The 23,061-nt window shown below is 48.2% G+C and overlaps 1 protein-coding gene across 1 annotated transcript in view; it reads right to left on the reverse strand.

Annotated features, from left to right (window-relative positions):
- The window catches only part of LOC120392547 (antigen WC1.1-like), a 63,108-nt gene that overhangs the window by 6,034 nt on the left and 34,013 nt on the right, over positions 1 to 23,061 (reverse strand). The window contains exons 3-12 of the mRNA XM_039517366.1: positions 19,988 to 20,302; positions 19,429 to 19,743; positions 12,933 to 13,250; positions 12,539 to 12,853; positions 9,860 to 10,168; positions 8,102 to 8,164; positions 7,701 to 8,015; positions 7,318 to 7,353; positions 6,810 to 6,947; positions 3,964 to 4,059 (exon numbers count right to left, since the gene is read on the reverse strand). Coding sequence (XP_039373300.1) covers positions 3,964 to 4,059; positions 6,810 to 6,947; positions 7,318 to 7,353; positions 7,701 to 8,015; positions 8,102 to 8,164; positions 9,860 to 10,168; positions 12,539 to 12,853; positions 12,933 to 13,250; positions 19,429 to 19,743; positions 19,988 to 20,302 — 2,220 coding nt within the window. The remainder of the gene's footprint in view (positions 1 to 3,963; positions 4,060 to 6,809; positions 6,948 to 7,317; positions 7,354 to 7,700; positions 8,016 to 8,101; positions 8,165 to 9,859; positions 10,169 to 12,538; positions 12,854 to 12,932; positions 13,251 to 19,428; positions 19,744 to 19,987; positions 20,303 to 23,061) is intronic.

The following is a 23,061-nucleotide window of genomic DNA, read 5'->3' on the forward strand; positions in this document are numbered from 1 at the left end:
TGACAGTCACCATTGCAGGGACATTTTCACTAGGTTCTGTTGTTACAAAAAACACCATTAAAGTCATTTGTTCAGTATGGCTGATGTCAGGTGTGCAGTCCAGAATAACAGAGTAATATCTTTAAAAAGCGACAAAGACTCCTGTGGCACCTTATAGACTAACAGAAGTATTGGAGCATAAGTTTTCGTGGGCGAATACCCACTTTGTCATAGTAATATCTTGGTGACTTCAGATGTGCCACAATCTTATGTTTGACTTTTGTTGCCAGTAACTGTATGATCTCATTTTGAATTGTTTTTCCAAGGTAGTGGTGTGTGTACATTTCTTGGGTGGTGACTCTTCTTAGATGCTCCTGGTGTACAGCATCAAACTCAGCCATCAACTCCACAATTTTAAGGACGTTTCCATTGTTTGGCACATACAACTGATCTGAAGTGCCACACAGTGCTAGGTTTTGGGTAGCAAGAATTCTCACAATGGCAATGAGCCTTTTAGGAACCTTTTGCCAGTAAAGAGACTCTGCTGCAATCTTGTCTTGATGCTGATCATCTATGGTGGCCTTTAACCTTAGTCTCATCTCAAGCTCTTTCCAGCTATGGAATGCTCTCTGGTGATTTGCTGCCTTCCCACGGCATGCCCCATTTCTAGTCAGATTTTTCCAGTTCTTTGTTCCTGTAGAACCCAATGTGTCTGGAACATTAGACTGGAAGAGTCTGCAACAAAAAAGTATGCAGCATTCTGGGTTTTTGAGTACATAAGCCATGGCCTCTCCACTTTGTCACCATTGGGGATTTCACACCAGTAATGTGTTAGATGGAAACTTCTATTTTCATTGTCTTTGGGGAACATGAAGTTTTTCACTTGCTGTGGCCCATGCAGTACAAGGAAGTCCCTCAGACAACTGCTCAAGTCGGTCCATAGTCCTGGATCATCTAGACTTAAGGAACTAAACTCAGCAGCAGCTGTTTCTAGCACCTCCACCACACTCTTCTCTGATCTACACTTTTCTTTAGGAATGTGCATGATTACATCCATTTGAGATGGAGATATGGATGCTGTAGTAGCTGCCAGGTCACCTGCACTCTGACTAACTGGAAGATCAGGCATCTCCTCACCACTCACATACTCACTGGGGCTGGAAGTCTATATATCTCAGGAGAGCTCCTTCCTGCTTAGCTAGAAAAGCTTCCTTTGCTTTCTTTCTTTTTCTGAATGCTGCCCCAGAGGGGCGTTTTCTTCTTTCACTCATGACTGCTGTCCTGTGCCAGCTAGAGTGGCTCTCAACACTCAATGGAAGGGGACAAATAAGCAGGCTGGTAGCAGGGCCTGAGTGAGGGAAGATATCAGCATCTTAAGGGCCTAACTGGCTCCTACTACTTCAGTTGACTGCCTGTTCTCCTCAAGTGGGTTCAGGGAAGCAGCAGGAAACAGGAAGCTCCTGTGAAGCTGGTATTAATCAGTCCAGGCTCCTGGGGGTGCTCGAGAGGTACATAAGAGGCTCCTCCTCCTTTCTCTCCCTGCAGCTCCTGCTGCTTTCATTTATTCCCTCTCACCTTTTCTCCTGCCTGCCTGTTATGTCTCTTGTGCCCCCCTTCCTCTAGCACAGCACTCCACCATCTCTGTGCGTCTAGAGCAGAGAGATACATATGCACCAGCAGCAGACACAATTTTCTACACTCTGGGTCCTAGTGGCAACCCCATAGTCTGGCACCTGAGGTGGCCACCTGAGTTCACCTCATAGTAAGGACAACCCTGCTGCGCAGGGGGCAGGAGGGAGGGAGCTCAATAGACCAGTGACTGCGGTGGGAGGGGGGCACAGAACATCCCCTGCTCCAATGCTCCAGAGCAGTTTTCAAATGATAGTTTAGCCTGGCCCCAGACAGTCGCTTTCCTGACCCCTCACTGGTTACACTCCAAGGCTGCAGGATGGGCAGATAGGACATTAACTGTCCCTAGAATTGGGACTCACAGTGTATGTTGGGAAGGAATTCCATCTCCATCAGTTTACAAGAGTAACTGCTGGTCTCAACACAGAGCCAGCTACCAGAGCTACAGCTTGGCAAATAAATAAATAAATAAATAAATAAAAATAGATGGTTTGGTTCTCTGGTCATTGGGGAAGAAAAGCAAACTAACTTGAAGATTGTTTTGAGTTGATCCAAAAATGACTTTTTGGGGAAATTTTTGGCAAATGAAAAAGTAAAAAAAAAGTTTAATGTTGACTGAAATCATTTGGACATTAGTTAATATTTGTTTGTTTATTTGTTTTTTATAGATAAAATTAAAGGAAATTTCTAATGGAAAAGTAATATAAAACTGAAAAAAACCAAAATGTTTTCTTTAGAAAGTGTTGAAATGAAATGAATTGTTCTGTGTGTATTTGGAACAATTGGGTGGAATTGTCAGGAATTTGTGAAATGTTTCAGTGTCTCTGAATCTGCATTTTTCACCAAAACATTTTGCAATGGAGACTTGTGCCCAGTCCCAATGACAAGCTCACAGGACTGAAGATGCAATGATATAACTCTGGGTCAGGGCCTCAGATCAGTGGCGTAGCCAGGTTCTAAGTGCAGGGGGAGGAAACATAAAAAAGGCACCCCCCGCTTGGCTCCTCCTCTGGCTGCTGTGCGTCCCCCCCCCCTTGGCTGGCTCCTTCGGCCATGCCGCACCCCCCCCCCCGCTCCTTCGGCCACGCTGTGCTGCGGCCATGCTGCGCCACCGATCTGGGGCGCAGTGCGGCCCGGCCTGGCCGAGGAAGTTTTTAGGAGGGGAGGGCAGAAGAGGCGAGAAAGTTTCATGTGCCCCCAGGCGGGACTCACAGCTGCCGAGTGACCTCGGAGGAAGCCATGACACCACGCCGGGCAGCCGCCACGGCAGTGGGAAGGGAGAAGCGTGCAGGAAGCTCCAGGTGGTTGGAATGTAACCAGCAGCTAGAGGGTCCATGCAGAGGTGCGGGGCCAAGCAAACGGGCGGGGAGGGGCATGGTGCAGGGTGGTGGGGTCACGGGAGCAACCTGAAGGGTGTGGATGCGCAGTAACCGCTTCACACCCCTGCCCCGGGCAATCCCCGCAGGTGGCGGCCTGGAGTCTTGGACGTGACATAAGCAGGGAGTGGATGGTCGGTCCCTATCCTACCCCCCATCCCGCACATGGGCCGCAAGCCGCTGCCGTGAGATGCTGCTGCTGTCACATTAGCAAGGGGCAGGAAGCACTCAGCCGCCGAGCCCTGAGCCACCGCAGGAGGCGGCCGCGGCGATGTTGGGGCTGCGCTGAGCATGGGGCATGATGGCCAAGGAGCTGGGCCCCTCACTCCTCCGGCTGCACCTACCACCCCCCCCGCCATGGCTCCTCTGGCTGTGCTGCCCCCCCTTGCCTGCAGGAGCCCAGTGCCGGCCCCGCAGGCCAAGCTTCAGAGCTGAGCATGGGCCCCGCCTGCTGGCACCATGGTAACCCCTAACTATGGAGCCGCTTTTGGAAAATGTGCTGAGGGGAAGCAACTGCTTCCCCTGCACCCGCCCTAGCTACACTACTGCCTCAGTTCAAAAGGCAGGGCCAGCTCCAGACCCCAGCGCGCCAAGCGCCGCGCGCAGGCGGCATTTTGCGGCAGGGCGGCAGGCAGCTCGGTGGACCTTCCGCAGTCATGCCTGCGGGAGGTCCACCAGAGCCGCGGGACAGGTGGACCTGCCGCAGGCTGCGGAGGATCCGCTGCTGCCGTGGCTCCGGTGGACCTCCAGCAGGCATGACTGCGGAGGGTCCGCTGGTCCCGCGGCTCTGGTGGACCTCCCGCAGGCATGACCTCTGCTCCACCGGAGCCGCGGGACCAGCGGACCCTCCGCAGGCACGTCTGCAAGAGGTCCCCTGGAGCTGCGGGACCAGCGGGCTTGGGGCGGCCAAATTCCTAGAGCCGCCCCTGTCAAAAGGGCATTAGATAGCTGCTCCCTGTTAAGAGAGAGACACACAGACCTGAGTGACTGAACATCTCCTGCTTCTCTCTCATCAGGTTATAATCAATCTCCTCGTACACGGCCTCAGAGAAGGGATCCAAGGGTCTTCTGGAACCTGAAAACAAAGGGCAGGGTTTGCACAGGGTCACTGAAACCAGAGATGGGAAACACTATGGGATCATCCAGCCCCTCCCCCCGGGGCCCAATGTGATCCTACAACACATTCCCACTGCTGGAATTGAAATGAACCAGGGGACAGGGTTTCTTTCCACAACAGCCCTTTGATAATGGTTCCCAGGGCTAGTTCGCTGTCAGGAAGCTTCCTCACATTCATCTTAAATGTCCCCTTTTTAATCTCATCCCATTATTCTGGGCTATTCCCCTTTGGAGCAGCTTAAATAATGCTTCTCCCATGATGCTGTCTATCGGCAAAATGGTGATAACACCTTTTTTTTAAAAATTGAGTTTAAGGCCAGGAGGGACCATTAAAACATCTAGTCTGACCTCCTGTATAACACAGGCCACTGCATTTCACCCAGATACCCCTAGGTCTGAGCCCAAAGATGCATTTAGACTAAAGCATTTCAGTCCTCGGCAGAATAAGCTCTTGTGTGCCACAGGCAGAAAGCAGGAACGACAAAGGTACCACCAATGCCCAAGGCCCCTGCAATGGCAGGGAACTGACTAGGTGAGAGATGCCTAGATAATCCTGGCAGGTGATCCATGCTCCATGCTTCAGAGGAAGAGGAAAATCCTCCAGGGTCCCTTTTTGCCAATCTTCCCTGGGGGAAAATTTCTTCCTTACCCCAAATCTGACAATCAGTTTGAACCTGAGCATGTGGAAAAGACACCAGCCACATATCTTAGCAAGAGGTTTCTCTGAACCACCTCAGAGGACTGGTCCAGCCCATCCAGCATCCCAGCTCCCTCTGTAGCTAATGTCTGATGCTTCAGAAGAGGGCAAGAAACAAAACAAAGCAAAACAAAACACAAATATGGGGGCTTCCCAGAATTCTTTCCTGACCCCGGGAGGTAACTGGCTGAAGCCCTGAAGCATGAAGTCTGATTATAGTCAGAGGTGAAAGTAAGCCGGTCCGGTCCGGCGTACCGGCAAGAGCCAGTACGCTGTGCTGGACCACACCGGCTTCTGCGGCGGAGATTTCAAGGGCTCTGGGCTCCCCGCAGAGTCCTTTAAATCTCACCCACAGCTCGGCGCCCAGGCTGTGGCTGTGATTTAAAGGGCTCGGAGCTCCTGTGGCTGTGGGGAGCTCAGAGCCCTTTTAATTCCGCCCCGCAGCTTTGGCAGCCGGGCTGGGGCCGGGATTTAAAGGGCTCAGAGCTCCCCACCACTGCGGGGGCCCAGGCCCTTTAAATCCCCGCAGCTCTGGCGGCTGGGCCGGGCTGGGATTTAAAGGGTCCAGAGATCTGCGGTAGCTGGAGCCCCGGGCCCTTTAATTTGCCCCTGAGCCCCAGGGGCTCCCAGCCACCTCTGCAGCTGGGAGCCCCAGGTTGATTTAAAGGCCCTGGGGCTCCCATCCACAGCCAGTGCCCCAGGGCCTTTAAATCTTGAGATGCCCGCCTCTTCCAGTTGAGGCCACACCTCTTCCAGATGAGGCCTCACACCTCAGGACTCCGGCAGGACCGGTAAGTCTTGGAAGTTACTGTCACCCCTGATTAGAGTCATTGTCTTACTGCAAAGTTGTGAATGTTACGTGTATGTTGAGGGCCACCCCGTTCTCCATCTTCTTTCCAATGAGCTGTTATCTATATGTTTGTACAGTGTTTTATAGAAGTAAAATCCCCTACAAGTGCCAGCTTTCAGTACAATACAGTATAATCCTTTCCCACACATCTCCTTCCTAAGATTGTCTTTTCTACTGGATCACTCTCTTCACAACTATTTACCACAGCTCGATTTTAAGACACGTTTTTCCCCGACAATATTTCCAATTTCTCTAGGTTCTTTTCCACGATGTCTCTCCTCATGATATTCAGAACCCCTCCCTGTGACAGATACTGCAACCCCAGGTAGTATCTTTGGGAATCACTGTATTAAATCTATGAATAGTTTATGTTCTACTGCATTTGGGAGGGTTACCACAGCTCCTTCGGGAAGAAAAAACAGGGTGGGTGGGTGGGTGGGGGAGGCGTGATTAAGGTGAATCACTGAGATTGTAACAACTCCAGAAGGTAACAGCCTTCAAGGTGGTTTATACAGACTGGTTCAAACTGGGTTACCAGAGTCAAGAGACAAAGAAAACTTCTGGTATGAAAGGCTGTTTAAACAGACTCAGGGCCTTCATTTTGATTTATCAAATGGGCAGGACCTTCTGACCACGGGGATCCCAACCCTGAATCATTGGACGGAAGGTGGTCTACCAGGCTGCTGAGAGAAAGCTGGCTCGTAACTTGTGACTGCTGGCAATGCACTGCTCAGAGCCTTTGGGGAGAATGCACAGCATTGGGGCTGGCCTGTAGGCAGACTGGTTTGCTGGGGTATCACAGTGGAAGGCAGGGGGCTGTGCAGCATTAAAAACCCCTGGCCACAAGGAGGTGGGACAGGGGGTTCCCACCCAGAGACAGGTGATGGCTGGAGACCTGAGTAGGAACTCCTGGAGTGGATCACTGGATGGGGGCGGGGAATAGAGATGCAGCTTCTCTGAAGCTGTCCCTAGCTAGTATCATCTCCAGATTTCATGACTGGACTGTTCAATTGCCAAACAGTTAATAAAATAGTAAATGAGAGAGGAGTTACCAGGCACCCCGTCCACCCTACCCAGCCTGGTACCACCCCTCACCCTGACACCCTGCAGCCCCCCTGCTCTTGCAGAGGCATTTCACACAGTGACATCAATCAGCACCCACCTCTGCGCTGTGCCCTGGCACTTCGCACCTGCGCCCCCAGGATGATTAAGACCAGGCAGAGCAGGGCCCCCAGGATAATGCAGACGACCACGGGCACCGTGACACTCCCACTGTCAGTGGGAGGACGGCGCGGGGGTGCTGGATGGAAATGAACATGCAAAAGGGAGAGATTATCGTGTGAGAGTCAGGGGCGGGGGCAGGGAGCTCCCCAGTCACTCATTGCATGGCCCAGGACAGCAGGGTAATGGGCTGGGACACAGTCTGTGAACCATGGGGGCAGCTCACAGGCTGCTGTTTAAATCATAGGCCCGGCCTGGTTAGCTGGAGCCAGCAAACAGGAACCACCCTGCTCAGCAGGGCCTGCAGCTCCCACCCAGGTGTCATTCACCCTCAGATTTCACAGGCCATGGAAAGGAGCTCCTTCCCTCAGGCTGCAGCTTGCAGCTCCTCCTCTGTGACCCAGCACCAGGGAAATGTAACCCTTGTTGGGAGGAGGGGGATGCTTTACCTGGGGTATTTGGAGAATCTGTCCTCTCTGTCACACCTGCAAAGGGAAAGGGAAGAGAGTTGGAGCCTGGAGCAAGGGCGAGGTGACGTGTTGGTTCCTGGGGGGAACCTCACCACTGAGAGTCCCTGGTTGTCTCCAGCTGTCACCTCCACAAACTCCCTCACAGCAGCACAGGGCCTGCGATGGATGCAGGGGTTATGTGGGCTGATGCCTGAGCCAATCTGACCCCACAAAGGTCCCACTCCACAGCATCCATGATGCTCCTGCACACAGGAGATGGGAAGGCCTAGTCTGGGACCAAGGGGGGGTGGGGGGAGAGGGGGCTGATCCATCCTCTTCCCTGAAAATTACAGCATGTAGCAGAAACATCTCCTGTCACTCACCTGAGCAATTCACAGCAGCATCTTCCTTATGACCACAGTTGCTCTCACCCCAGGGCTTGGCAGGACAGTCCCAGAGAGATGACTCTGTCCCTCTGCAGTTCAATGTCTCCACCCAGATGGGACCAGTCCCCTCGCCGAATACAGCCTTGTCCGGGGCAGATAAAGCAGATCCACAGCCCAGTAGTTTACACACAACGTTAGCATCTGCCATGTCCCAGGAGTCATCACAAACTGTCCCCCAGGAACCATGGTACCAAACCTCCACTCTGCCCGAGCATCCGTCCTCTCCTCCCACGACACGTAACTTCTCCTGGTCTGGAAATGTAGAAACCTCACATGTTACTGGGGCAGCTGGGAAAGTCCTTAGGGACCAAGAGTGAGATAGTAAGAAGCAGAGATACCTGTGCAGCTTGGAGAGTTCGGGCACTCGGTGAACGGGTTTCGATTTGGTTTTGTTTTTTTTCCTATGAAGAGAAAAAGCCGAGGTAAATGCACTGGGTTGTGCGTGTGACGTGGAAATAGAATTTATCTGTATTTTAACCCCCTAATTTCAGCACTGTATAAACTGAAATGTGAACTCGGGATCATTTAATACCTAATGAATTTGCTACTCAGATGCTACTGAGACACAGTGGGGGATTCCAGTCTTGAGACAAACTGCACGGCCCGGGCCCATCTCTGATTGTTCATCCCAAAAGGATTAATAACCACAGAGCTGCCTAATGATGGTCTCTAGGGAGAGGCTTTGCTTCGCTCTCACGCTACCTTATCTCACTGTATAACACTGGTCTCTTTTATAATTAACTGATTAATTTCCATGTTTGTTGTTAATCAGAGAAATGCTTATTCATATTCTTATTCATTCATACTCCTCCCACAGTATTCTTGCCAGCAAGTTAAAGAAGTCTGGGCTGGATGAATGGATGGTAAGGTGGATAGAAAACTGGCTAGATGGTTGGGCTCAACGGGTAGTGATAAATGATTCCATGTCTAGTTGGCAGCCAGTATCAAGTGGAGTGCCCCAAGGGTCGGTGCTGGGGCCGGTTTTGTTCAATATCTTCATTAATGATCTGGAGGATGGTGTGGACTGCACCCTTAGCAAGTTTGCAGATGACACTAAACTGGGAGGAGTGGTTGATACGCTGGAGGGTAGGGCTAGGATACAGAGGGACCTAGACAAATTAGAGGATTGGGCCAAAAGAAATATGATGAGGTTCAACAAGGACAAGTGCAGAGTCCTGCATTTAGGACGGAAGAATCCCATGCACTGCTATAGACTAAGGACCAAATGGCTGGGCAGCAGTTCTGCAGAAAAGGACCTAGGGGTTACGGTGGACGAAAAGCTGAATATGAGTCAACAGTGTGCCCTTGTTGCCAAGAAGGCTAATGGCATTTTGGGTTGTATAAGTAGGGGCATTTCCAGCAGATCGAGGGATGTGATCATTCCCCTCTATTCAGCACTGGTGAGGCCTCATTTGGAGTACTGTGTCCAGTTTTGGGCCCCACACTACAAGAAGGATGTGGATAAATTGGAGAGAGTCCAGCGGAGGGCAACAAAATGATTAGGGGACTGGAGCACATGACTTATGAGGAGAGGCTGAGGGAACTGGGATTGTTTAGCCTGCAGAAGAGAAGAATGAGGGGGGATTTGATAGCTGCTTTCAACTACCTGAAAGGGGGTTCCAAAGAGGATGGATCTAGACTGTTCTCAGTGGTAGAAGATGACAGAACAAGGAGCAATGGTCTCAAGTTGCAGAGGGGGAGGTTTAGGTTGGACATTAGGAAAAACTTTTTCACTAGTAGGGTGGTGAAGCACTGGAATGGGTTACCTAGGGAGATGGTAGAATCTCGTTCCTTAGAGGTTTTTAAGGCCAGGCTTGACAAAGCCCTGGTTGGGATGATTTAGTTGGGTTTGGTCCTGCTTTGAGCAGGGGATTGGACAAGATGACCTCCTGAGGTCCCTTCCAACCCTGAGATTCTATGATTCTATGATTCTATATAAAAGGCTGTGAAAATATGTTTGTATCTTGTGTTAAGAATTCACATCGGCTTACACTGAGATGTGAACTACAACAAGTTCTATCCTTACACTTCAATTAATTGAGCACATTGCGTACATGTGTGTATCCACATGCATATGCAGGTAGTTTCAGAATTACCAGTGCAAGAAATATGGGTCTCTTCTGCTCGGTTATCACACGACTTTGGATTCCAGGGCACTGATGGGCACTGCCAGAGGGAGCTGTGCTGCTCACTGCATCTAACGTGGTCCAGCCATGTGGGACCCTTTCCATATTCTGAGACTTCTGCAATATACCCTCCATCCCCACAGTTCAGCTGTTTGCAGACAATTGTTGCGGTGACTTCAGACATCCCATTGGAGCAAACACTGCCCCACGTCCCATTGTAGAAAACCTCCAGCCGCCCAGCACAGTCACTGTCGCTCACCAGCCTCAGATCTGTGAACTCTAGAAGGAAATGCACAAAAGGGAATTTAAATCATCTGATTCTGAAATGAACTGGGGTGTGAAGAGTGAAATCGCAGCGATTGCTAATGATCCTGCACATCATTCTGCAGGAGCAACTGCTAGAGAACCACTCAAGAATGAGAGACTCTTTTAGACACCACAGGCCCCTTAGAAATACAGTGGGCATCTCTGGAAGGCCACCAGTTGCCAGCAACTACATACAGATTGTAACAGGCCTGGAAGGATTGTGACATTGGCAGACCAGATGCCAGCTCTTGCCCAGGCTGCAGGCATTAGCTAAGACCTGACAATCTCATATCTGGAGACCAGGCCAGGTCACCTGTGTGTTACTTTTGCTCAAAACAGGTATTAGTCTTGTAAGAATGTATTTAGTGTTTAGGACTATAACAGCGTTTAAAAGAGAACGGGATAAATTCATGGTGGTGAAGTCCATAAATGGCTATTAGCCAGGATGGGTAAGGAATGGTGTCCCTAGTCTCTGTTTGTCAGAGGATGGAGATGGATGGCAGGAGAGAGATCACTTGATCATTACCTCTTAGGTTCACTCCCTCTGGGACACCTGACATTGGCCACTGTCGGTAGACAGATACTGGGCTAGATGGACCTTTGGTCTCACTCGATATGGCTATTCTAATGTCTGTGGTCCATGCTACAAGAAAATATGTAAGTTTTGCTTTATAACTGAAAATGTTGGCTCTGAACTTGTGAGCTCAGGCACGGGAATCATCTTCCTCCCCTCCTCCATGCCCAAGGACTTTCAAAATCAGATGGGCCATCAAGGATTGGTTAATGGCCTTATCACACCCAGGGAGCACCACATGCAGAAGGCCTCCTCCCATCGCTTTGAAGGCTGGAAGAAGGAGCTAAAAATAGTAGATGTGAAGATTTTTCATCCTTTTGGCTATTTGAAGTATGACAAGGCTAGAGGCACCAAACTGAAGCCAGAGACCCCAAGGGGTTACCCTTGAGTCAGGGCTGAGGGACATTTGGAATTGAACGATCACTACAACTCTGTCACTCCTAGGATTTAAATGGTAACTAATTTGTGTGTAGATGTTTGCTTGCTTTAACCTGTATTTCTTTTTTTATTCTTTTTATTTCTTTTTTCCTAGTCAATAAACCTGCATATAGTTAATTACGATTGGCTACAGGCATTGTCTTTGGTGTAAGATCTAGGTTACCAACTGACCTGGGGTAAGTGACTGGTCTCTTGGGACTGGAAACAACCTGAATGTCAAGTGATTTTTGGGTGTAAGTCCAGTTTGTGTGTGGGTGGCCAGATAGACTGGAGAGTCTAAGGCAACTGTCTATGACTCCATGGTAAGCTTGATATAGTGATCCTGGAGTTCACATCTGTTACTGACTTGGTGAAATCTAATAGAATATACCACCAGTTTGGGGAGTTGCCCTGTTCTTCACATTTTGCCCAGAGGTGAGCACTCAGAGCTGTGAGCTACCCCAGACAGCGTGGCAGGGATCAAACAGTCTGACCTTCTGTAAAACAGCTTAATAGAGCCTAATAAGTTGAGTCTGACTTAAGCAGAGCTTCTAGAAAGGCATCCAGTCTAGACACCAAGACTTCAAGAGATGCAGAATGCACCATTTCCCTGGCAGTTTGTTCTGATGGTTAATCACCCTCCCGGTTAAAAACCTGCGCCTTATTTCTGAGGCAAATTTGTCTGGTTTCAGCTTCCAGCCATCGACTCTTGTTCTGCCTTTCTCCATTAGATTAAAGAGCCCTTTAGTAAGTGCTATGTTCTCTTGTGACCGTCATCAAGTTTCCTCTTCGTCTTTCTGTTAAGCTGAACAGATTCAGCATCTTAAATCTCTCACCGTAAGGCTTTTATTCAAGCCCTCAGATCACTTTTGTGGCTCTTCTCTGCTCCCTCTCCAATTTTTGTGGACATCAGACCTGGACACAGTATTCCAGTATCTGTCTCACCAGTGCCATATACAACAGTAACATTTAGTCCTCCCTCCTACTCTCTGCTCCCCTGTGTATACATCCAAGGTTCGCATTAGCCCATTTTGATAGAGCACTGGGAGCTCATGTTCAGTTATTTCTCCACTAGGACCCTACATCCTTTTCAGTCACTGCTTTCCATGATACTGTCTCCTTCAGACACCTGAGATGCAGTATTCTAACATTAGGGAAATCTTCCAATAGCTCCAGTATCTCTGGGTGGGAGCTGAAGACTTTCTAATGGTTACTCTGGTAGGTAGTTACACAGGGGAAAGAGAGGCAGAGACTGTCAGGGAAAGTATCATTATCACCAATATCCTTAAACATCTGCCCCCTCCATTAAATCCCCTGGTAACATGGCTCACCAGAGCATTTCCAGAACAGACCTGAGCAGAGAACTCCGGCATCCTCTTTGTGTCTGCAGTTGTGCTGGCCCCAGCCCCTGGAAGGACACGACCAGAGATCGGATTCATTCCCAGAGCAGTTCACGTCATCCAGCCAGATCTGCCCGGATCCTTCCCCGTAATGAGCAGAGACAGTTGCACTGATGGCATGTCCACATCCCAGTTGTTTGCAGACAACATTGGAGTCCAGTAGGTCCCAGAAATCATCACAGACTGTCCCCCAGCTGCCATTGTAATAAATCTCCACTCTCCCAGCACAGCGACCTGCTCCATTCACCAGTCTGATCCGCCTGCTTCCTGCAGGGATAGATCCCAGCTGTTAATATGTATTTTCCTACTGAACAGGGAATGCTTGTGAGATTTGGAAATGAATCACCTGAACAAACGACACCGACGTCCTCAGCAATTCCTGCCTGGGTTGTCTCAGATGTGGAGTTGTCACAGAGAGTCAGACGAGTCTCATTTCCTGCACACTGGACCCTTCTCAGCCCCACGGGGCCTATTCCTCGCTCAGACTTAGGGGGGTTATAAGCTTTCTCAGCGACTCCACACCGGAGCTGCCTGCACACCACGCTGGCATCATTCATGTCCCACTGGTCATCCAGCACTCTGCCCCACACACCATGGAAGGAAATCTCAACTCTTCCATCGCACCGGCTCTCTCCATTCAGCAGTCTGAGTGATTCAGAGCGACCTGGGCTCAGGAGAGATGGGAAATACACTGAATAACACTCCCTGTTATACACTAGAAATAATACAGAGTGTGCATGAAATTATGGACTGTTTCTCAATAAGAAGATATAAGCCAGTGATCAGAGTGTGTCATAGTGTTAAAGGGAACAACCTCTGTCAGAAGACACTTATTCTTTTGAATCTATAAGTGGAAGGTGCTATAAGGATTGTAACACTCTGAGCTTGACAGAAGGGCTTTCTAGCAGCCCCTGTAAATGAGTGAGCGAGGGAATTCCTGCAGGTTACTGATTGGGAAAATTGTCTCTGTGTGTGGTGGTAGAATGGCTGCTGAGGTTTGTAGTCACTTTATCCAGGCTTAAATGCCTGGAAACCAGTGAGTGGTGTCTGCACAAGCACTTAGCAGATGGGTCATGAATGATATAGGCAAGTTTGCCTTGAGGGAGTTTGGCCAATGGAAGAGCAGGGCTCACGGTGGTCAGGAACAGATTATTGTTGGTAAAATTCCTTAGTTCCCTCTGATCTTTGCTCAGTCGGTGGCAACTTTCTTGGTTCACCTGGGTCCAGTGCAGGAGCTCCCAGTGTGAGATAGTTCCCGGCACTGGTGGTTCTGACTGGAGCTGTCCCCTGAAGTGTGGTGTCATCTCTGAGCCCAACGTGAGATTCCAGCTGATCAATTCACACCACACTAAGCAGGTTGTGTGTGGGGCGGGGCAGGGGATGTTCTCTGTTGGTGAATATTGTGACTCCAATGTCAGTCTTTGCGTGTGTCTCAGAATCAGTGAGTCCTACAGCAAGGTGGTAAGTTAGGAATTACTCACCGAGTTCAGACCCAGGTGCAGCCAGGAGAGACTGACAATGGTAAAAGACAACAGCAGAGTCAGTGCAGGGCGCACTCACTGGCTGTGTCAGGTACAGCATGTACTAGTATGGCAACCTGACAGATGCAGTGTGTGTGCATTGGATCCAAACAGCTCAAGGATCTTGGTGCCAAATAACATTTCAAGGCTAAGAGTGAAATCCTGACCCCATGGAAGGCAATGCTAAAACCTCCATTGACTTCAATGCAGCCTGGAGTTTGCCCTAAGACTGGAGCAGGAGAATGCCTGTGTGCAGCTAGTGTAGTGCAGGGGTGTAGCCATGGGTGGGCCATGGCCCACCCAGTTAGCATCCAGGCCCACCCAAATTAGGGGCAGAGCCCCCCAAATCTTATATAGGCACCTATTACCTCCCACCACCTGTCCAATTTTTTTACATTTGCTGTCTGATTACCTAGGCACACCCTGCAGCCTGTGTGCCCCGGGCAGCCCCAGCTTTGGGTGCCTGCTGAGCGGAAAAGGCTGGCTGGAAGGGGTGGAGGGAAGAGATCCCCCCTCCTGCCCCCTCACCAGGGCACTGGATCCCTCCTGCACACCTCCCTCTACCCCTTCCATCATTGTCCACTCCCCAAAATTCAGGACCCCTGTTTGAAATGGGCCATCCTGATTATCACTACAAAAGTTTTTTTTTCTCCTGCTGATAATAGCCCACCTTAATCGATTGGTCTGTCAACACTCATTTTTTCATGTTCTCTGTATATATCATCTATATCTATATCTCTCTTCCTACTGTATTTTCCACTCCATGCATCTAATGAAGTGGGCTTTAGCCCATGAAAGCTTATGCCCAAATAAATGTGTTAGTCTCCAAGGTGCCACAAGTATTCCTCGTTCATTCTGCTTATACAGACTAACACGGCTACCACTCTGAAACCCGTCCTAGCTATGGTACTAGTGTAGTGTGAAGGTAGAGAGTAGATTTGGGGCTTTCCCAGGGCCAGCTTCAGGTTTTCTGCCACCCCAAGCAGTGGAAAAAAAAAAGCCTATCGGCGGCAGCTCAGTTGTGCCGCTCCATTCTTCGGCGGCAGTTTGGCGACGTGTCCTTTGTTCCCTCTCTTCATCTTTGGCAGCACTTTGGAGGCAGGTCAAAGAGAAAGAGAGAGACTGAGGGACTCGCCACTGAATTCCGGCAGAAGACCCAGAGGGGACGGACTGCCGCCCTTTTGTATTGGCTGCCCCAAGCACCAGCTTCCTTAGCAGGTGCCTGGAGCTGGTCCTGGGCTCTCTGAGGAGCTATAACTGGGTACCAGAGCCCCTCAGGAAGACCATGTGGGATCATGCCAGAAAGAGATCCTACGGAAGGGAGCAGGTGTTTTTCCTTAGAAGGGATTCTCCTTCCAGTAGCTGTAGGGAGAAATCAGCATTTTCATGTGCTGAGGAGTTCCCTCCGAGAACCAGGGCATGGGCTGGGTAGCTAGTTAGGAGAGGCAGGGCAGGGCTGTGGGAAATTCAGTTAGGAATGCAGGTAGCAGCCTCTGTGAGAAGCAGGAGAACTGGGAGGTGATTTGCCCCCAAGGTACAAAGGTATCAGCTGTAAAGAGGAGAGTAGACGTCTGTTGTGAGTGCTGGGCAGGACCCTATAAGCTTAATCATGGTGTGTAATAGCACCAGTGACTCTGGACTCTGTGGGAGACAGTCCTGGAAACTACGTGTCCATTATTAGGAAGAAGGTTGAAATCCAAGGCTTCTGCAGTAGGTTTCTCTGTAAGGACCCCAGTTCCAGCCAGGCAAGAAGCCCTGTGGAGACTTTGTACATGGCTGAGAAGATGGGGCAGAGAGGGGAGCTGCAACTTCTTAAGCAGGAGGGATCCCTTTGGTGAGGGGAGAAGCAGATGATCACAGTGGCTTCTTTGGGTCTTAAAATTCTACAAATCTATAAACCCATAAGACGGGCTCCATTTAGCCACAGGGAACGAGAGTGGCTGGCCATTAAAAATAAATTTTCTAGTGAATTATTTTTCCTGCAGGGCTCTGGCCACTTTCAGTGCCCAGGATGGATAAATCGGGGTTGTGCAGCATCAGGCTGTTGCCTGTACGACCCCTGCCTCATTCACTTTAGAAACTAGAAGGCCTGTAGATAAGGAGCAGGGGAGCACAGGAAAAACTAGGATGATCTTGTTAAGAGCAGTGACCATCATTCAGTAGAGCTCAGTTCTGTTCCTGCCTCTGCTGCAGACTTCACAGGTGATGCTGAGCAGGTCTCTTAAGCCAGTTTTCATGGGGTGTGATCTGCAGAAGTACTGAGCACTCACAACTGCCGCTAGGGTCAAGACAAGCTGTGGCTGCTCAGCCCTTCTGCAGTCAGGCAGTGTGGTTGGGTGGAAGTAGCACAGGGCTGCAAGTCAAAATATTCAGTTTTATCCTGGTTCCACTGCTGACTCACTGGGTGGCCTTGGGCAAGTCACTTTGTTTTCTCTCTCAGTTTCACCAGCTGTAAAATGGAGCTAATAATAATACTTATCCACCTGCTTACCTGGAGTTCTGTGCGGGTTTATTAATGTCTGGACAGTACTTTGAACACACAAAGCTCTATAGCAATGGTGAGTACACTGAAGAATCAGGCCCTGAAGGTCTCAGGTTGGTGCCCAATCATCCCAAATAAGTAGCAAGTTTGGAAGTTTGGCTTTAATCATTGTATGTAAAATTTTTAAAAGCAGCTAAATGATGTAGGAGCCTACATGCCATTTTCAGAAATGATTTAGGCTACAAGAAGGTGAAGGCTTCAGGGTTCTTGGGATCCTACGTTACTGGAGAAAATGGGGTTAAAGTCCCTAAGTCTCTTAAGCACTTTTGAAAATGTTATTCTTGGGCTTCTAAGTGCCTAAGTCCCTTTTGAAATAGCAGATTCTTATGATGCCTATCTCCCAGGGGTGTTTTGAAGACAAATTCATTAATGTTTGTGGTGCACTCTGATACTACTGTGATGAGCACCATAGAAAAGCCCATGAAGAAATTAATAATTCTGTATTTAGGGCAGTGTTTGTACGGTATGTAGAGTGAATAAGGCCCTGGGTCACAGGTTGAATGACGAGGATAAAAAGAAATATTCTACAGCTCCTTCAGCCCCTGATCACCATCCTCCCCGTGCACTAAAGGAGGCAGGAGCTAGTGGGATGGAGGGGAATAATACAACATGTACATGAAATTAGATTGTGTCATAATGTATATACAGAAGGGAGGGTGGGGGGGCTGAATTAATATTGCGTGGGTAACCTTAACGCTGATATTTCCTAATTCTTGCGCATTTCGCTTTGACTAATAACACTGTTTAATTTTGTAATGTTTTTATGGAAGGTAAACATTAGAGCTGTTAACAACCCAGCATTTTTCTTGTTAAGTACTGTATGATAATGCAGTAGTTCAGCTTTTAAACACATCAAAGAGATTGAGATGTAGAAATGGAATGAGAATTTTTGTTTAGATTCTAATCATAGAATCATAGAATCTCAGGGTTGGAAGGGACCTCAGGAGGTCATCTAGTCCAACCCCCTGCTCAAAGCAGGACCAAACCCAACTAAATCATCCCAGCCAGGTCTTTGTCAAGCCTGACCTTAAAAACCTCTAAGGAAGGAGATTCCACTACCTACCTAGGTAACCCATTCCAGTTCTTCACCACCCTACTAGTGAAAAAGTTTTCCTAATAGCCAACCTAAACCTCCCCCTCTGCAACTTGAGACCATTGCTCCTTGTTCTGTCATCTTCTACCACTGAGAACAGTCTAGATCCATCCTCCTTGGAACCCCCTTTCAGGTAGTTGAAAGCAGTTATCAAATCCCGCCTCATTCTTCTCTTCTGCAGACTAAACAATCCCAGTTCCCTCAGCCTCTCCTCATAAGTCATGTGCTCCAGCCCCCTAATCATTTTTGTTGCCCTCCGCTGGACTCTCTCCAATTTATCCACATCCTTCTTGTAGTGTGGGGCCCAAAACTGGACACAGTACTCCAAATGAGGCCTCACCAGTGCTGAGTAGAGGGGAATGATCACATCCCTTGATCTGCTGGAAATGCCCCTACTTATACAACCCAAAATGCCATTAACCTTCTTGGCAACAAGGGCACACTGTTGACTCATATTCAGCTTTTCGTCCACCGTAACCCCTAGGTCCTTTTCTGCAGAACTGCTACCCAACCATTCGGTCCCTAGTCTGTAACAGTGCATGGGATTCTTCCATCCTAAGTGCAGGACTCTGCACTTGTCCTTGTTGAACCTCATCATATTTCTTTTGGCCCAATCCTCTAATTTGTCTAGGTCCTCTGTATCCTATCCCTACCCTCCTGCGTATCAACCACTCCTCCCAGTTTAGTGTCATCTGCAAACTTGCTAAGGGTGCAGTCCACACCATCCTCCAGATCGTTAATGAAGATACTGAACAAAATCGGCCCCAGCACCGACCCTTGGGGCACTCCACTTGATACCGGCTGCCAACTAGACATGGAACCATTGATCACTACCCGTTGAGCCCGACCAAAATGTTGATTCATTTAAACTTTTTGAAAATGAAAAAATCAATTTTCCTTTTCATATTTGGGTTTACAAGTTTTCCCCATCTCCCCCTTTCTATTTTTTCATCTTTTCTTCCACTGTAAAAAGTTTGAAAAAATTTAAAAAATGTTAGAAATTGCAGGGGGGGAGGGGGGAATCTTTCTGAGATTTGTTTTCAACTGGAAAGGTGTGAAAAAAGTTAGAAAAAACCAAAGTGAGATAAAGTGCTACTTTCTCTGTGATGTGCTACCAAAAATATCCTCAGGAACTCAAGTGAGAGAGGGGAAATGTTTATTTTCAGCAATTTATAATTCAAGCAAATCTGAAAGGGATTTCCCTGCACTAGGGGAAGGCACTTCCCTGGCCCCAGCATTACCCTTTCCCAAATTGCAAAGGCTGCTGCAAACAGTGAAGGCATAAAAGCTTCTCAAGAAGGTGTTGAGAGTATTTTATAATAGAAAGTGTGAAGCAACCTCCATATTGGGAACTGCTAGTAGCTCCCCCTCTAATTACTATAGCAGTGATTTCAAGAAGGATGGGGATAGTGAATTGGTGACATTTATGAAACCCGAAGGACAAAGTGCTGCCTCTGCTCCATTGCCCTGCGGAAGGACAGAGTTGCTAATGTTTTTACTGGAGAATCCAGGGCATTCCTGGGTCATCACTATTCTTTTTGTAATGATATTTATTTTATTTTTATTTTTAATGCGTTTACCATTATTATAGTGGGTTAGGATCTAGCTCCCCCTCCCCTTGCTGTGCCTGAGGTTCCCCTGCTTTAGGGTCTAAGGGCAAGTGTCATTAATCCAAAATTACACTTACCTGAGCAAACCACACTGGCATCATTGTCGTGGGAGCACTGAGAGGCCCCCAGGGCAGTAACAGGGCAATACCCCAAATGAGATTCAGTTCCTTTACAGTGAAATGTGTCAGTCCGGACAGAGACAGTTCCCCTCCCAAAATACCCTCCTCCTGGGGCTGATATAGCGAATCCGCAGTCGAGCTGTCGACAGAGAATGTTGGCATCTGGTAAATCCCAGCGTGAGTCACAGAGGGTTCCCCAGGCACCAAGAACCTGGATCTCCACCCTCCCTGAGCATGTTGTGCTGCCGTTTACCAGCCGGAGCCCTGTGTGCCCTGGGGAGAAGAGAGAAGGAGTTTAGAAAGGGCTCCTTGGAGCTATTTTATATCATATAGTTAAAGAAAGGAAAGTCAGGGGGGATTTGATGCAATTTTAGTTATCTTGGATCATTTGTGTTTTATGAGAAGCTGGTGCCATCCTATTACCCCAGCTCTCTGCACAGTGATATCAGTATATTGGTTCACCCTAATCTAAAATTCACATCACTCAGATTTTAAAGACTTTGCACTGAATTCTTACCTGAGCATATGGCTCCAGCATCATTTGCGTGTGAGCATGTCTGACTGATGTTCGATATCCTGGGACAGAACGCACAGTGGGACTCATTCCCCACACACTGGAACGCTTCAGTCCAGATTGGTCCATGTCCTTCTCCGAAGTGAGCTCCTCCTAGGATGGACAGAGCTGTTCCACATTGTAGTTCATTACAGATAACGTTGGCAGCTTTGAGATCAAAGTGGGCATCACAGACTGTGGTCCATGTTTCTCCATCTCTTATTTCCACACGTCCCGAACAGGTACTATGCCCTCCAACCAGCCGGGGCTTAATGTGCCCTAGAAATTCAATGAAGGCAAGAATTTACAAGGGAGTCTCAGGGAGTTAGATGCTCCATGGCCATAAAATTTTGGCTGAACACCAATCATGGCTCAGTGGAAAAGTGCAAGCAGCAGTTAGAAATAAAAAAAAACAATATATAACAAATGGAAAACAGTAGTATTATATAACAATCAATATACATTAGATGTTAAGATGTGTAGAAAATTGATAAGGGAGGCTAATGATATTAGGGAAAAAATCATGGGTTGCTGTGCTAAGGAGACTCGTAAGGCATTTTTTAAGTATACCAGGAACAAACAAAAAATCAGTGGTGGAGTTCCACTGCAAATCAAGATGTTTAAACTGTTAACAATGATGACAAAAAGGCAGAAGTATTCAATAACATTTCTGATTTTGGATAGAAACAGGATGTATCATATTATGTGAAAAGGATGAACTACTTATCAGTCCATTTGTAACTCAGGGGGAAGTTAAACAGTCTTTACTATTTTTATATCAGCAAGCCTCAATAGCTGATAAAACCGCAGAATAAGAGAAATGTAGGGTTGGAAGGAATCTCAAGAGGTCCATCTCCAAGGGAGGTTTAAGTATACCTAGGCCACCCTGACAGATGTTTGTGTAACTTCTTGTGCAAAGTCACTGATGATGGGGATTACACAACCTCCCTATGTACCCTTTCCAGTACTTAATTATCCCTATAGTTAGAAAGTTTTTTTCTAATATCTAATCTGAATCTCATTTGCTACAATCTAAAATGATTGTCTAGTCCTACCCTTGGTGGATATGGATAACAATTGACAAACTATCTTTCAGTTATTTGAAGACTGGTATCAGTTCACCTCTCACTCTTCTCTTCTCTCAACTAAAAATGTCCAATTCTTTCAACATTTCCTCATAGATCAAGATTTCGAAATCTCTTACTCTATTGCCCTCCTCTGGACATTCTTCAATTTGTCTTTATCTTTCTTAAACAGTAATGAGCAAAACTGGACACAGTATTCCAGCTGAGGCCACACCAGTGCTAAGTAGAGTGGGACAATTACCTCCTGTGTCTTACATATAACATTCTTGTTAATACAATTCAGAATGGCATTTCCCTTTTCCACAACAGCATCACAACTTTTCAGATTGTGATCCACTATAACCCCAAGATCATTTTCTGCAGAACTGCTGCCTAGTCAGCTATTCCGAATTTTGGGGGGTTTCTTTGCATTTGATTTTTCCTTCGTAAGTCTAATGCTTTGCACTTGTCTTTATTGAATTTCACTTTACTGATTTCAGACCAATTCTCCAGTTTATCAAGATCGTTTTGAATTTTAACCCTGCCTTCCAAAGAGCTTGCAACCCCCCCAGCTTCATGTCATCCACAAATTGTGTAAGTGTATCTCTACTCCATCACCCAAGTTATTTACGAAACTATTGAATAGTGCCAGCCCAGGACAGTGTTATTTTGTATTTATCCATAGGGACACAGCAATCACAGAGAAAAAAATAAAGCAACTGAAGGCCCACAGGGCTATGTCTTACCGAAAGCTCAGCTTTCCCCTCAAAATCTGGGCTGACTCAGCATATCCCAGGAACCCCTGCTTCTGGGGATTGTGTTACAGTCTCCTTCCCTGCAGACCTTGCCTCACCCACTCTGTTCATCAGGGCTTCCTTGTTAACAATTCCCAAGCTCGCATTTTAAGATTTTCCACCTCAGGGGCCTTCCCAAGGAAGGGGGCTTGTGCTCAGCTTGGCCAGATGGAAAAGTTCAAAACCCCTGACACCTGTTTTGTCAGTTACGTAACAGTAACTGGGTTCTATGAAACCACTGTCTGCAGTCCTGGGACATGTGGGGAGCTCAGATGGGGGTTGCCCTTTGAACCCTGGTAGGAAATGTGAAAATAGCAGTAAAAGGGACTGAGGTGCACATAATGGTTACAGAGATACAGATATTTCCCATGTTCTATGCAGGGTTATAGTGGGCAAAAAACTGAACGTGAGCTCCCACTGTGATGCTGCTGCAGAAACGGCGAAGGTGATCCCTGGCTGTATAAAGAGGGGAGCAATGAGTATAGCTGGCTGAAACGCAGGATTTCCAGTGTACAGGAAATTTCACTATTTTAAAATGTCCTGTGAATTGGAAATCCAGCTAAAATTTTGTTTTGGAAACTCCAGCCCATGGTGTATCCAACATGAAATTTGCTCCCAGGAACCCCGACAGATGCGGAGTGACACTGACATCCTTGTCAGTTTCACCACTGTTAGTATCAGGACAATCATGTCAATTTCTCAAAGCCACTGCTGGGGCTCTGGGGCAGCCTCATCATGTGGCCTGCCCTGGACCGGAGACCCCTGGGCTCCCAGACTCCTTGGCCAGCTGGCAGCCTAAATAGGCAAATAGCCCAGTCCGGGACATTCTGCAAGGCAGGGCTGCCCCATAGCCATTGACCCTGGGACACCAGAACCCATCCCAGGACTTCCAGAATCCCTGATGTAGACCCTGGAGCTGAGCCTTGGTTAGAGCTGGGGCTCCCAGGGCTTCCTATCCCATGGCAAAGAGCCTGAAAGCATTGGCAGGGCTGCCCTGGATGTACAGACCCTAGAAAGCCCAGGGTCTCTAATTCTGAGGCCATCTATATGGTGGGGCTGCCTCAGAGCTGCCGATCCTAGAAGAGTGGGGTACCCGGCCCTGGGACAATCTGCATGGCAGGACTAACAGGAGCCACCAGGAACCTGGCAGGGAATCATGGACATTTCCACCAGACCCTGC

This window comes from Mauremys reevesii, unplaced genomic scaffold, assembly GCF_016161935.1.
Source record: "Mauremys reevesii isolate NIE-2019 unplaced genomic scaffold, ASM1616193v1 Contig10, whole genome shotgun sequence".
In the NCBI taxonomy this organism is placed as follows: Eukaryota; Metazoa; Chordata; order Testudines; family Geoemydidae; genus Mauremys; species Mauremys reevesii.